This window comes from Bacillus rossius, chromosome 1 (genome assembly GCF_032445375.1).
Source record: "Bacillus rossius redtenbacheri isolate Brsri chromosome 1, Brsri_v3, whole genome shotgun sequence".
In the NCBI taxonomy this organism is placed as follows: domain Eukaryota; kingdom Metazoa; phylum Arthropoda; class Insecta; order Phasmatodea; family Bacillidae; genus Bacillus; species Bacillus rossius.
Window position 1 is genome coordinate 13733704 of NC_086330.1, and position 15953 is coordinate 13749656.

Genomic DNA, 15953 nt, shown 5'->3' on the forward strand with positions numbered 1-15953 from the left:
AATTACCGCGTACTTATTTGAATAACGGAAATACGAAGCTGTCTGATGTGTAAATTTTCTTTTAAAGACTTTTTAAACGGTTCATCTGCGTCGCCACGGTGTATTTTGCTTTCCGTATAGAGCGCACACACGTAGTCGAATATCGATATCTTGCCAATTGCATGCAACGGGCTCTCTCTATCCGGTACCGAGTTAATTTCATTTGATAGCCTGCACTATTTCGTGGTGTTTACTATAGTAGTTACGCGTTCGTTCTGCTTGCATTTGGATCACAGATTTTGATTTTCTATTTAAAGTTGAAGAAAGGTTTTTGTTGCATGACTTATTAAATTAAATTTTTTGGCGTGCTGTTTTATACTTCACTTTGTAAATAAATGTACCTACTTTCCGTGAATTGGTTTTGTTTTTATGAATACTTTATCTAACAAAAAAAAAAAAATTTTCCCGCATGATTGTCGCACCCCTACTTTTCAAACTTGATTTTGGAATAAAATGTGCGACGATTATGCGAGAAAACACAGTAAACATAAACCAGTCAGAGAGAGTGAGAGTGTGGCTATGCAGCAGTGTTAATAGTTCTTCCTCCCTTATCAAACTATTCCACCGTTGTAAATGACCATAACTGGCACCATACACAAAATCTTTACATGTCTGTCACAACAGGTCTTAATGACACAGTTGTGCCCAAACATTATTGTTTTTGTGTGAGATTTACACGCTTTCAACTGTAACACATGACAAAATACTTTTGTGCCAGTTTTTATACAAGGAACTGAAGAAACAGTATTGTGTCACTTTTTTTTTTCTCTTGGGAAAATGGGACTGGTAAAAAAATAATACAATAAGTGAGTAGGGAAACATAAGTATCAATTATAAAACATAGTATTCTTTTTGGTAGGTACCAAGGGGAAAAAGTAAAGGCCACAAAAGATTGAGGGAGGGGGGGGAAAGAATGACCAAGGGTCAACAGCAATGCCACATTTCTTACGCAATAATCTGAAACGAACACACAGACTTACTTGAGACATATATGGTGCAAATTTCAGTTTTTATGCCCCAAATTATAGATGTGACTCTTCTGCAGGTAAATACAGTAAGTTGCACTGTATCATCAAACTTAAACAAAAACAAGGTGCACCTTAGAACAGTAAACTTGGTAAGTGTAGGTCATCTCTTGTTTGTAAAGTCAGGAATTTGATAAGTTTATCCCTCCCAAAAAAATTAAATCGCAGTGACGAAGTCATTAGTATGCCCAAAGTTAATTCTATTGAAAAGTTTGCCTGGGAAAGGGGTAATTGAATCCCATAATACCACTGAAATATTCATTGAGATTTATTTTAGTCACACCTTTCCTCTGTTAAGATCTTATATGAAAGTGTCCATTCCAAAACTTCCAATTATAATAATTGGTGTAACTAAGATAAGTGCAACAGTTACAATAAGGGATATCTACTTTTTGTTCTTTCGTTGGCAATTTACTGTTGGTAGGGTTCAAAACATCTAGCAAGTGAATTATTATTTTATCTTTTTTTGCTGAAAAGCAGTCTAATGCTAATTATTAATTATTTAAGTGGTGCAAACTGTGTAAAGGATGTTTTTGTTTCTTCATAGCAAATTTGTGCAGACATTCATTTATTCATGCAACCAGTAAGGTAAAGAATATAAACAGGTGCACCAGTTACTGTACATAACTTGTTCAGGACTAGCTTCGGTGTATGTGAATAGTAATTTATTACTTTTAGTGTTTTAGTACATAACTTCTGCAAGCTAGCCATTCTGTGTGTGTGTTTATAAATCTCTACTCCAATAACAATTAACCTTAGTTTATTGCTATTAGTTGCATTTAAAATAAATGTTAATTTCATTACTGTAGTAAACTGAAAAACATTTGAGGGAAATGGAATTTATGGACATATATAATTTAAAATTTACAAAACATAACCTTATTTTAAGCGTAATGAAGTTTGTACAACTTCTTGATTTCTTCCGTGTTATTTGTCCACATTTCTTTCCAGCTTTGAATTTTTTCTTCATAAGCAGGCAGCTGGTCTCCCAAGTGCTGAACTGTTTCTTGAAATAGGGTTTGGTATTCCTTGAAAATGAAAGTGAACCATGTTGGACAGGCAACACAAAATGTGGATGGTTAATGCTGTAAAACCTTTTAAAAATTTTAAGGGATTAGCTTGGTAATTTTTTTTTTATCTGAGAAATTAGAAAAGTTGACAAAAGTAATAAAATGCAGCATACTCAAAATTTAATACCTGAAATATGGCTCAATGAAGCTTTATGCCATTGTATCAATTGTTGATATTCATAACATCAAAACCTATCCAAACAATATTCATTTTATACAACTGAATTATACAAAACTTCTATTTTAAATGGTCAGAATCCATAATGGAATTATTTTCCACCATACATGCTGCATTAAAACACAACTTTATTAAAATTCACATAAAACTTTCAAACCGCATGCTGTATAAATGGAAGGAAAATGTTATTTACAACCTTCAAGTACTCACTGCAATGCTTCAAATACAAAAAAATCAAAAGATATTGGACAACAATTGTTGCTTAGTTAAAAATATCCTCGCACGTATAACGCTAATGGATAGTAGTCATTTTGTGTGGAATGTTCCACAATTATCATTCGTAGCTGTGTGTCTGATTCAAAAAATGTTCTGTAAACATTAAACTTCAATGAAAAGCATTTATTTTATCATAGTTTTGTGAATAATGACAGTGCACTTCAAATGTTTTACATGTGAAATGTTGCATTGTAAACTTTATGAGCGAGATGAATATAGGTACATGTGCTCGTATGGTGAAATTCAAGGGAGTGGGAAATAATGAATTTACGTATTTTGCGGGGAAAATTTATTATACTGGATTTGCTTGGGCAGGATTTTCTGTTTACGGTCAGCAAGAGGAAATGTCTTACGTGCATCTTTGCTGCAGAGACGTTCTCGACGGTCAAGTCATCAGCTGACGTTCCCTCGCGGCCAGCAAGTCGGTCGGAGAGTCGTGTGGACTCCTCGTTAATGTCCTCTGCCAGCCGTTTTATGTTGTCCTTATATGAACCTTCACAGTCCTTGGTGAACTCATCACTGGTGTCAAAACATGGTTCTCGTGAACTGGTGGTCTGCTCACCTTCTGTTTGTACAAATTGCACAATCTACTTAACATAGTAAATACCAATATACGTTATTGCAAAAACAAAGACAAGAATGGCATGTACAGTGAAATCTCATTACAGTGAAAATCCCACCTTTTTGGTGTTTAATAATGAAAGTACTTTATACTGAACTGTTACTAAATGTAAAACATTTTGTTGGAACCTAAATATATATCATTTAAAGTGAGAAATCCTTTATAGTAAGGTACTTTGTAATGAGGTTTCAGTGTATTACACTACACAATAACACATGTACACGTGCGCTCAAGACTGTGTGCAGACTGAGTGGTGCCTAGTAACGAGTACCCAAGGTTGGTAAAGAGAGGTTCCTTGATCCCATAAGGACATGTAGACAGCCCAACACTCCACTGCTACACAACACCTGCTAGCTGACTGCTTTCATTTATCAGCTTAGGACGGCTTTCATTTATCAGCTTAGCTCCTTAATTATTTCGGAACAACACAATGCTATCACTTAATCAATTTTAACTCAACCATAGCTAGATAATGATAGTTGTGAGGTGGACCTATTGCCTTGCGTGTTGAGCAGAATGGATACTGCTGTTTAGACAGAATGTGGACAGTTCGGTGCACAATGCACTGTATTTGTGGCACTGAGCTTTAAATTACGTACACACTATGCCTGCAAAAAGCTCTAATAGTAGTTCAGAAAATCCAAAGTCAGCTACATGGTGTAATCAATAGGGATAAGATTACATATATGGTGAATTGAGATTGCACCAAAATGTAACCTCTATCATAAAATCAATAAATATTTTTAATCAAAACTCAACTCAAATCACAAATATGTAACATTTAATACATTAAATTCAATGAATGTAATTTATTCAGCATTAAGTTTTTACAAAAATGTATGTACTATTTATATTTGAAAAATTTGGTTTCCTCTTTTTTGATTTAGAGCTGTTATTAGTAACTCATATTTATATTAACTTGTTGGTTCTTTTTTCCAACATGTACATGCAGATTTAATTTTATTGTTCCAAATACATCATCTATCAGTCAAAATGACACTGTTTTGGTGGTTTAAGTATCATAATAATATATATGTATCTTTAAGAATAAACAGATTCCATAAAAAGATAAAAACAATAACACCAAATCTCATGTTTTAAAAACGAAACAGGCCTGAAAATAAAACCATAAAATCTTGCGTTTGGTAATCAATAGCAAGAGAGTAGACCTTTGCAGCCTATTGCCTCTATTGGTTTTTTGTTTGCGAGACACCCAAACCACCAAGCCAAGGCCCTCACGACCCAGTTTTTTCAACTCTTTAGTTTTCTTGCACAAAGCAATCACTTGTCATTTACCTGTAAGCACGGTTGTGTTACTCGCACCATCAGTACCCTTGCTAGCAGCGTCACTCTCGTCATCATCACCACTCTTCCCTGGCACCAAGTCACTGGCCTGTAGCAGGCTGCACAACTTCTGAGCCTGCGTCGCCACTGACCGAGACAGGCCACTGTACAGCACTTGGTCGAGGACTGACCTCAATGCTTCACTAATTGTAGCCAAGCCATTTTCATATTCATTTAAGGCAAGATTTAATTGCTCCTGCAAATAATTTATGCATCAGTGCATTTCATGTCTCAATCATGTTACAATATACAGAAAATTGTCCAATACTGATAAATTTGTGTTGCATAATAATAATTGTTACCAGCAGTTTTACAAAATTGTCATGGTACATATTTGTGTTAATTTGTATGACTAAATGCTTATTGGGTGTTGTATATTTACACATTTAATAATTTGCACAACAGTCTGTTTTAAAGATATTAAAAAAATGTGTGTAGTTATATGCAATATTACCTAATCATAAAGTGTTCATATTTTAAAAGAACTTTATTAGTTTATATTGCTATTATATAATTCATAAATTTTACAATTTTTGCTTTTTACTTACAATCAGTGGTAGTAGTTGGTTAACTTGCTAAATGTTTCCACCATTGTTCTTACTTCTTATTTAGTATATCAGTATTCTGGGTGTGCTGATTGAACACACACTCAAATTTTCAAAGCTCTTTTTAATTGTGACCTCTAATACTCTACAATTCTTACAGTTGATACTATTATAATTTATAACTGGAGAATTCTTTAAATGGACATACTGTACGATGCTCCTTTATTGCTAACTTTGAAATTAATAAAGTAATAAGTATAAATAGCTAAAAATGTTCTTACCGTGCTCTCTGCAACACGTGTAGCCATCTCACTTAAATGGACAGAAGCCAGTTCCCTCACGTCTCGTGCGAGTGACTCCAGCATGTTACTGCTGCTGGGGGACCCGAGGCGAGCGTCCAGCCGTTCTCGCTGCAAGTCGTGACATCTCTGCACGTCTCCGAGTGCCGACTGGAACGCCCGTCGTTCGTCCAGCAGCTTGCGTGTTTCGTCCTCGAAGAACAGGCAGACGCTTCTCTCCGCGTGCTGGGCCACAACGGAGTCCAGTGTTGCCAGGGCGCGGAGCAATTCTGTCGGAAACATGTAGCTACTTTAAAGAATTAACGTCACGGAAACACCTCAACGGGGGAGATCTAGGAGGGTTCCCGCTCTCTATCGTCAGCCAATTCCCCTGACTTACCCCGTTTTCCTGCTTGAAACAAAAAAAAAACATTCCCCATCTTGTCAATCAATCTCGCAAGTTAACATAAAAATATCGAGTTACAAGTAATTACCGACATTCCAACTACTCATAACATGTCGATTTGACCATAACATTTTCCCGCACAAAAACAGTTTGCATAGGCCTGTGCGAAGCTTTGACAAAAATCAATCAATCAAAGCTCTTTTTAATATCCGATTTGACTTCGGCAGGAAATTCGCTGCATATTTTTTTTTTAATTTGAAGCTTCGTTTATGATGCAAAGCTTCGTATCTGATGTGAAGCTTCACATTTGTTGCAAAGCTTTAAAACATTGGTTGTCATGGAAGTATTAAGTTTTTTTTTGTATTGTGTATGTTTTGCTTGAATGAAGTTGGTTATTTAAAAAATAAAAAGAAGGCAATCTGTTTGGCTTTACGAATGCTCAATATTAATATTATGCATGGTTATTTTATAATTTTATTGAATGAAGTCATATGTATGGGCCCAAATTGGTTAATCACTTACATCAGTTAAAACATTACAAACGTTTAATGATTATTTTGCTACTTCAATCCTGTATGTTATCAAATAAGTGTAATACAGCTTCGTCAAGAACAATGTTTACAATTCAATTCGACTACGTGAATATTTTAAACATTCCAATTCCATTTGATATTCACTTCTCATCAACAAGCTAGCATTTGCCCAGGCCTAGTTTGCATCGTTACTGCCATCAATGCTATTCAAACACTGATGGTAATTTATGATTAAAATACAGATTTATTATAAAGTATTATAAAAACACATTACTAATTCAGCATGGTTACTAAAATTATGTCAATTTCCCTGTGTTTTCCAGATTTTGCCTGTATGTATGTGGGAACCCTATGTTAAATGCTTTACATCACTTGCCAGTTACTCATATTACATAACTACACAAAGTTTCGTAGGATCAGATCACATGCCAGCTTCCTACTGCCTCTGTGATTCAACTGAGAAATAGATTAACGCTCAGGTTTTGGCATGCATTGTAAGCAGAGAGGCGCAACGAAGCAGAAAAGAGACAAGTAAATGACCATAACTTACACTTTACCTAAAATTTGGTGGAGCCAAATTTGCACATACTGCGAATGGTAACATCGCAGAGTCTCCAACATAGCCATCATAAAGCTGTCGTAGTCTGGCTGTACAACATCCAACTTTAAGACAGGTCTTGCTTTTTTCATGGTGTAAAAATTCTGTAAATATTGCAAAAGTTTTATTAGTTTGTACACAAACTTACTCATACATTAAAAAAAAATGGCTTTTCCAAAACCCTGAAAAACACGTTTGCAGGATGTGGTAAAACCAATTTTTTATTGATTAATTAATGATGTACAAAAAATTAAGTAATATATGGCAAAGGCTACACACAAACATTACTAAATGCTCCTAGTTAGGGTTTGTTACGTTGTATGTTTTGGCCCGGCTAAGCACACAGAGAAACGTAACAAAACAAAACAAACAATGTTCCTGAGGAATTTTTCATTACGTTGGTTCTGCGTTATTTGGAAATAAAAGAGTTTATTAAATTATCTTTGTTTATTTCTTTTAAAAAAAATGTTTTTTCTCATTGTTACATGGCCTCAGTACACAATTTTACAAATGAATTTAGTTAGAAAAATTCGTTACTTGCACAGTTTTCTGTCTTTTCTTATAACAATTTTAACGATGTCTAAATACATACCACAGCACCATACATCTTGCCGTTGATGGTCGAGGAGTCTTGTCACTCGCCAAAGAAAAAAAAACTTGGTAATGTCCCTTGGTTAATTAATTACATAACTCAAGGTACCGTCGATCGCGGACCGTAATCCCACGAAGTCGGGCCGATGCCGACGCCTAGGGCCTAAATTTCTAATACATTTGTCCGAAAAAAATGAACTTAAGTTAAAAAAATACGGCCTCGCCCCAGCCCCTAGGCGTTAAATTATCTCTTAGTAATTTTACATTTGTCTTGCAACTTGCCGACGACGCGACCGAGTTCGGCGACGATCGAGCAACAAGTGACTTGGTCGACGAGATTACCTTCCCTTGTAAAGGTGAAAACAAGGGAGGCAACCCCGTGGGCCAACTGACCAATCAGCGCACATAATTCCAAAACATGACCATATAAGGAAATTCGTACGGGCACATCACTTGACGCCAGGGCTCGCCCTGATTGGCTGGCTAGTGGTAGCCTCCAGAGACCCTTCCAGACGGTCGCTACAGCTGTGCGTACAACGTGACGCGTAAATCCCAAACACGCATTTACAAAGTGAAAAATAGCTTTCTGGCGCCAGAGTGTCGCGCCTGTCCGCTCTTCCTTCTGTACCTTCCAGACTATTCTCAAGATATTACACTAGCAATATCCAATAGAATTTAAAATTACCCAACAAATTCAAATACAATGTTCAAAATTTAGTAAACAAAGTTGAAATTCATACCATATTAGAAACTTTTGTTTAAAAATGATGTCCTGTAAAATTATAATCTATACTGCTTTAAACAAAACAATTACTGACATTAATCATCAAATATCATAATTAATTATTATGAACTGGAGTTAACCCTCAAATTAATAATTAAGTATCTCAAGGAAATAAGTATTTTAAGGCTTTCCATGAAATTTAACCAAAGTAATTAATAACAATTCTTAACAGATCTGAACAATCCTTATCTCCATATTAAATAATTATTATCTTTCATATCAAAGTTATTCTTAATATTCTTATGACCCAAAAAAAATATATATATGTATATAACAAATCATCATTGTGCAATGCTACAGGTTGACATAGAAAAGGCCTTTAATAGGTATTAATTTAATTGTTTTTAGAAACTCAAACTACAAAAAACACTTTATAAATAAATAATGATAGTTATATTAATAATTTATGTAAAATAATGAGTAAGAAAACAAAATTATGGAAGCAAAATAGTTTAAGCCACTACCCCCTTAAGACAATGATGCCATCGTTCTTGTTTATGTACTTTCCTACTGTTGAGGGCCTGATCGGCAGATGGTTTCGTAACGAAAGTTAATAGTGGGCTCCACCGTACGTAAAGGGCACACGGACCCGGCTGAGACCCCTCTCAGAGTGTGACGTAGCCCATGTGGGAGCGAGGTTAGGACCCTCTTAGTTTTCCGAACATAACCTGCCAAGACCTGGCTCGCTTTCAGCATCGGGCACGCCTGCACCTGTGTGAGATTCCAGTGTGCTCTTAGGGCGTCCCACACACCCGCTAACGAGAGATGGTCGACACGTGGTCAGAAGAGAACTCAGTTTAACTCACACATTTTGATTTATTAAGAGTTTACACGCCCTCTAATAACAAGCAGAGAAAAGGCCCTGAGGCACGAATCGGTTTAAGGTGTAGCGTGGTCCACACACACGGCCACACAAAGAAGTTACGTAGTTTTGGTGATTAAAGACTCGTTAAAGAGTTAATAAAAATTATTTAAGCAGCCCGCCGGCCGAGGTAAGCCCCGAGGACAAACACAAATGGTGTGAAAGACCTAAATAAATGACCGGAAACTACTTTTCAGTACTGCAAGCGATGAGGTCCCCGGAGTGCTGGTGCGTCTACTCTCGACCGGTGATGACGATGGACTGGGGCGAGAGGCACTCTCTCTGCTTCTTTCGCACCAAACCAGAGTACCGTTATGTTACTGCGATGACGTGCCAAGGGTTAGTGAAGAAAAGACACTTAAAACACTGTTACAATTACTGCACGCCTTCTCGCTGCTTGGTTACTCAACAACATATAGTAATTAATCGGATGTGCTTGGTGCCAGTCTGCTGTAACACAAAAACCTTGGGACAAATTTAATAAAGGTTTACAATATAATTTAAGATTAATTAAGGGAGCAAAGTACTGATGCTAGGGTGCCCTCTTGAGCTCGTTCGTGGCGGCCTGTTTGAACCCAAACGACTACGTACATCGGCGGTGATAATGCCGGGAAGGAGTGGTTAGGTGGGAGATGGGAAGAAAAAGGGAACGGAGTGTGACCAGGCTTAAAGGGGGTGAAGCCCCGGTCGACATCACTGATAAGTTGGTTTCCAGCCACTGCCAGAGTCACCCCTTAGTTACAAACAATTGCTCCAGATTTTTTTTTTCTCAGCCTTCACCAGCAGTTATAATTTATATGCCTGGGTAGATGGCAAAATCCAAGCATTTGGGGATGCGAAGACTATATTTACGAGTTTTAGCTAATGCTTATAATGTTATAACTTATACATGTCAATTTTTTTTTATTTTTTATTATGAAACAAAAATCTTGATCCAAATACCATGTAAGGTGTCAGTACTTGCCTGGGCTGTCTCCTGCAGATTACAGAAATAATCCCACATAAGTCTGTTGGTTGTCACGAGGAATGATTCAATACCGGGCGGCGGTGGTTTAAGAAAAATTGTATAGTCTTTGTAGTAATTCTTGACGCCAGACTTCACTTTCTGTGGAACTTTTGATGGAACTTTTGACACTTCTTCTGTGTGGAAGATGACTAATCCATCTATGGCAGGCTCATCAGTGTCATTTCCTACATAAAATATATACAGATAAAAAAAAATTGGTTGTCTGTAAAGTCGGTATACGGACGATAGTTTAACGTGACAACGTCATAACAAAACATTGATGAAATGATTGCATACTTTTATGAATAAAATTGAATCATTTTTATTGAATTATCACTATTTTGTATGGATACAAAGAAGGAGTGAAATATCTACAATTTAATTGATAAATTTACTTTTATTTGCACTCATTAATTCAAATATGTTTATTACTTTAACGAAGAGATTATTTTAACTATAACTTTTATACATGTTTGCTATTTAACTTCTTCCAATCTGTGTTATTCTGTTAAGGATAGGACGATGATAGGAAAAGTAGGAAACGAATGGGAGTGTTTCAAGTTTAATGTGCCTCGAAAAAGTCAAATTGATGGTTGTTCCAATTGAGTGGGAGAGAGATAGATGCGGTGCAAGAGTACAATGAGCGTAATGGGACAATGTGCGTTACGGGACACTTTTTCGTGCGTGCAGCCGGAGTTCGATTTATTAGACGTTTTCACGTCAAAAAAACCTCTTGGATTAGCTGTTCAGGCACATGCACACCACATTAAACATTGATTATGTAACTTGCTTCAGCACATACTGTTCACGTGTAACTGACGTCAGTGTAACTACTGTTTGGAGTGAAACAAAATATAATAAATGTTAGAAGGCATGGTATTTGTGATCAGATATACATGTAAATAAATGTAAAAATATTTTAAAGGACACACCACTTTTATTACTGACTTTTAATAGCAGAGAAAACATGGTTCTGTAAGGATACAACCGACTACACCATAATAATAAAAAACTCTTCCTGTACCAATATGACAAACATTAACACAAACTAATATAAATGTTAGAACCATATATAGTAACAAGAATGATGCAAACGAAGTCATAATAAATTGTATTGTTTTTAACAATAAACTATTCCATAAAATATGTAAATACTATAAGTAACAAATTACTTTACTATGATAGGTGAGAGAGATAGGAACTGATAATGAACAGAGAATGCTGTGGCATATTGATAAACCAGTAGGAAAATCTTTGTTCTAACCAGCTGGGAGTTAGAAAAGATGGTCTCAGTTTCTGTAGAATTCCTCCATTCCTCTTTTCCCAGCAATGTACTTCGTGCTCTCCACAAGACTTTACCTAATCAGACAAATAAGAACAATGGTTTAAAAATTTTTTTATCCCCCCTCCTTTCCCCTTGTGTACTCAAACCTGTGCAACTTAACAATCAATATAAATAAAAATGTTGATGTTCATTCGTTCAGAATCTTAAATCTCTGAAAGTTCTTCACCAATTGCTATGAAATTTTGACACATCATTGTATTCGAATACACGCATGTTTTTATATACCTGTGTCACACCTGTGACAGGTGGATAGATAGTTAAAAAAACATAGATTTTTAATATTTCTATTGCCTATAGAGTGACATGTGTAGAGAGATATATAGATATATTCAGGATTTATATAGGTATATATAGGAGATATAGAGAGATATAGGTATATAGGGGGAGATATAGATATGTAGCAAGATAGAGAGAGGTAGATATAAATGATGTAGATAGAGGTATAGAGATATACATAGAGAGACAGATGGAGAGATGCTTTGTATATGTGTGTACGTACTTCAAACAAATTACAAAAAAAAAAAAAAAAAAAAAAAAAGAGACATTGCAACGCGTGCTGAGCATTAGCTAGTTTCACATAAAACACTTAATATTTTACAAAAGTGCTAAATAATATCAATTTTTTTTTTTTTTATGAAATAGCAATGTTTGATTTTGCGCACACAAGCACTCGGATGTTCCTTACCGCTGCTGGCAGACGAGAAGAGCAGCTGAGCTCTCGCCGAGACGTCCGCGAGCAGCCGCTGCCACCAGGCGTCGGCAGAGAGCTCGGGCCGCCCGATGGCAGCCGACGCGAAGGTCACGCTCTCGCCCAACTGTTCCCCCTGCAGCCTCGCGCCACGCACCGCCTCCTTCATTCCCGACCGGAGCTTGTCGAGAGCTTTCAGGACGTCTCGGTCGAACTGCAGGTCTTCCACGACGACATCCAGCCTTCGCAAATCGTCATTTTTTTGGCAAAACCATTAATAAAACCATTTTCAATATTTTGAGTAATACCACATTTTACTATCAAATAAAAATGTGAGGTCTGCAATCCGCCATCAGTTGAGCCGCACACATTCATAATTCATATTTTTTTTCAGAATGATTCCGACAGTTGACCTTTACCACGCATTGTCAGCGACTTTAGTTCGCTCAGAGTTTATCGTTATTGTTGTTTTCATTTGAGAACAGTGTTTCCGGTTTTATAGTCAGTTACGTTTCACATTTTATAATATTTGTTGTTCCTGTTGGAGTGTTTTAACTAATTTTTATGATGGGCCACATGCCAATTTTCTTGAATCCGAATCTCAGATTCGAATCCCTAATAGCACCTTGAATATAACCCTCAAATCCGAATCTGGGTCTCAAGGGTCAAAAATGAAATTGCACAAGAAATAAAAACGTTAACTATGGTGTTGAAACATTCAAACCTTTTAAGCATTTGTTTCACAAATTAAGTTTCCGGAACTAATACATATTGTAATTTATTTATGTATTTATTTTAAGTTTGTAACATGTCCACCAACAGCCGAGAGCTTTAGCGGTGAGCACGATACACAGACAGAACACAAAGCGGAAAATAAAACATTACAAAAATAAAATAGCAACAAAAACCAGAACAGAAATGGTCCCTGCAAGTACCTGGACTCTCCCCCCGGTAAACTAAACGTAAACATGGGAATACTGCAAAATCACGGTGAGGTCGAGGAGTAAGGGAACTGAATAAGTTATAGTTATGTGGGTGCAAGATAATGTGCGTAACTGCATAGGACATGTCTGTTCACTTAGGGAAACACAGAGACAGAGACAGAGACAGTACACTTAAAAGCAGTCTCATCGAGATCAAGGAATGAAAAAAACACTACTGTTGCTATTTATTTTAAAAGGTAAATTACTTTGTATCACCAATCTCAATCTGGCAAGACAATCTGAGTGTTTGGGGACCACTACAGCAGACAATTCAGTAGTCAGTATGTATCGACTCGGTTTAAAAAGCACTTCAGAAGAAACAAGACCTTTGAAAGTACACATTAATATTCCAACCTAAAAACCAGTCACTCCAAGGTCAAAAAATTATAAATTTATTTCAGCTAGCTTTCGACATGCACTCACCTGTATTTCAGCTTGTCTAATTTCCTTTGAGCTGTTTGGACTGCCAAGTTATTTCTGCTCGTGAATTTTTTTTTAATGTTAATGTACTCTTGGTCAATTTTTTGACTCAAATCATTTAGTGTCTTTAAGAAATAGTTAGCTTCATCCGAACTGAAGTTGCCATTTTCAGAAAACAACCTGAAACAGAAACGTTTAGAAGTATACAGTGACGTCAACCAGGGCTGCGCCCCTTACGAACTATAGCAAGGGGGTGCAGTCAAATTTTTCCTCTCACGTAAATTGCTAAATGGTTTTGAGGCTTGAATAATGTTGTAAATTTTAGAATGGTTTCATTTTTGAAATCAGTACGTTAATGGCATGATAGAGGACAGTATAACAGTTCATGCCACTTGGCGCCACTAACGCTGTTGAGCTACCTCGGCGGCCACGACTCCCGTCAGTCGCTTCGCATCGTCACTCGAGGTAAGCCGCACCCTGCTTTCCAAGGAATTCATCTTTCACAAAAGTGACACTTTCCACTCCGGCTTGTCTAACCAGTGCTTACCTCAGGGGCGCGACTGCAGAATTAACTACGCAGGAATCCGCTAGCAGAACAATGAAACTACCCGCAGCTAGTCTCCAGTCTGAACAAAACCTAATCAGATCGTGCCGCTAGTTGTTTCATCTGCATGATTGCGTGGTTATTAATGTACGAGATGCCCAGGACGCAGTGATGCATAATAAGTTGATTACCATCCTTCTTGCGTTTTGTCTTCACTCGTCCAGGTGGATACCTCGTACTGCACAACGGCCCAAGAGCCCACCGACGAACTGCCTCGGTGAGGTCAGAGCGTGCCCGCCGCTGAGAGCGGACTGACAGGATAGGCTTCAGTCACGTATGGGGGAATCACGCCTAGCCTCACACGGGCCCTGTCACAGCTCAGGGAGGGACTCTCACGCGGGTCTACGTGGTGGCGCCCAAATCCATGTTCGACCATCTATCTAACGAGAAAATGTAAATTCCCCCAAGGAGCAACATGGCACACGTTCAATTGTTTTTTTGGCTTTTAAAATAAAACTTACCTATGCAAGTATCTAAACTAACTTGTAACAGACATATCTTTTTTAAATTACTAACATTTCTGCTGCTGGATGTAAACAAAAATGTAATATTCCAATTCTAAAACAGAAAGCTGATAACATAACATCAAAAATTGTCTAAGTGTAATAATTTTTATTCTAATCAAAACCTAAAATAAACTTGTTAAAATGCCTCCTAAAAGTGGTCATGCTTGAAACATACAGCATGTATTCCAGGGGCAGATCCAGTGATTTCTTGACAGAGGGGCTGCATTATTAATTTTTAAAAAAATCAATGCTAGAATTTTTCAATGTGAACTACTGTCAACTGTTTGCATACTATGATTAAGTATGCATTGTGTTTGCCAAATAATATTCTACATTTTTCATTAAATTTTTTACCTCAAAATCAGTTTTATATTTACTTATAGAATTAAAATTTCTGTTTGTGAAGAAGTAAGGGTTGATGTTTTGAAGTTAAACACAATGTAATTAGAAACAGTTTAAACAGAAGTGCCCACCCCCCCCCAAACACTATGACTCACCCTCCCCCCCAAACCTAATGATGCCCCCCCCCCCCCCCCCCCGAAATTTTTTATGCCTTTTTCTCAATGATTTACTCAATTATTTTATAATATTATACTTTTTTAGTATTATATTTTATCACATTTTGCGTTAATTAAAACTAATTTTCTAATAATAATTTTGGTCATTTCGGGTAATATTTCCATCCTGAACCGACAGATGCCAAACTGCTTTTGTTGAGGAAAGTGCGGGGTTGCCAATTTGATTTACAAGATTCCTTTCAATTATCAAAGCACCAGAAACGTATTTTCACATTAGAAGCTATAATTATGTAAATAATATATACATTTTTCTCGTCTTTTAACCACCCCCCCCTGAAATTTTAATGGCGCAGTCTGCGTCGTTACCCCCCCCCCCCCCCTTGTGGGCACCCCTGGTTTAAACACCAATTACATAATTCAGTCTCAGTTAATATAAACTTTCTTATCGGCAAATAAACAATTAATTTTAATACACCTAGATACTAATACAAATCATTCATAAAAAAATTCATTGATTTTTTTTTATATAAGTGAAAATGTAATTATTAAGATTTTAAATGTAACATCAATTAATTCTTTACGAATGCTATAAAAGTGTAGGTACAGTAGTTGACAAATCATTTTTAAATGGACACACATTTACAGTACTAATCGACAGAAATAAAGTTCACTTAAAACCAACAAAATCAGCATAGATTAAAGGCTGCATAATCACAATTCCTAACACTAAAG

General features: G+C 36.6%; 1 protein-coding gene across 1 annotated transcript in view; it reads right to left on the reverse strand.

Annotated features, from left to right (window-relative positions):
- Positions 1–1031: 1031 nt before the first annotated feature.
- Positions 1032–15953, reverse strand: part of LOC134532287 (uncharacterized) — a 40333-nt gene continuing 25411 nt past the window's right edge. Inside the window, exons 13-20 of the mRNA XM_063368709.1 lie at positions 13597–13773; positions 12188–12432; positions 10116–10342; positions 6874–7018; positions 5381–5667; positions 4507–4750; positions 2942–3153; positions 1032–2092 (exon numbers count right to left, since the gene is read on the reverse strand). Of these exons, the coding sequence (XP_063224779.1) occupies positions 1949–2092; positions 2942–3153; positions 4507–4750; positions 5381–5667; positions 6874–7018; positions 10116–10342; positions 12188–12432; positions 13597–13773 (1681 nt within the window). The 3' untranslated portion in view covers positions 1032–1948. The remainder of the gene's footprint in view (positions 2093–2941; positions 3154–4506; positions 4751–5380; positions 5668–6873; positions 7019–10115; positions 10343–12187; positions 12433–13596; positions 13774–15953) is intronic.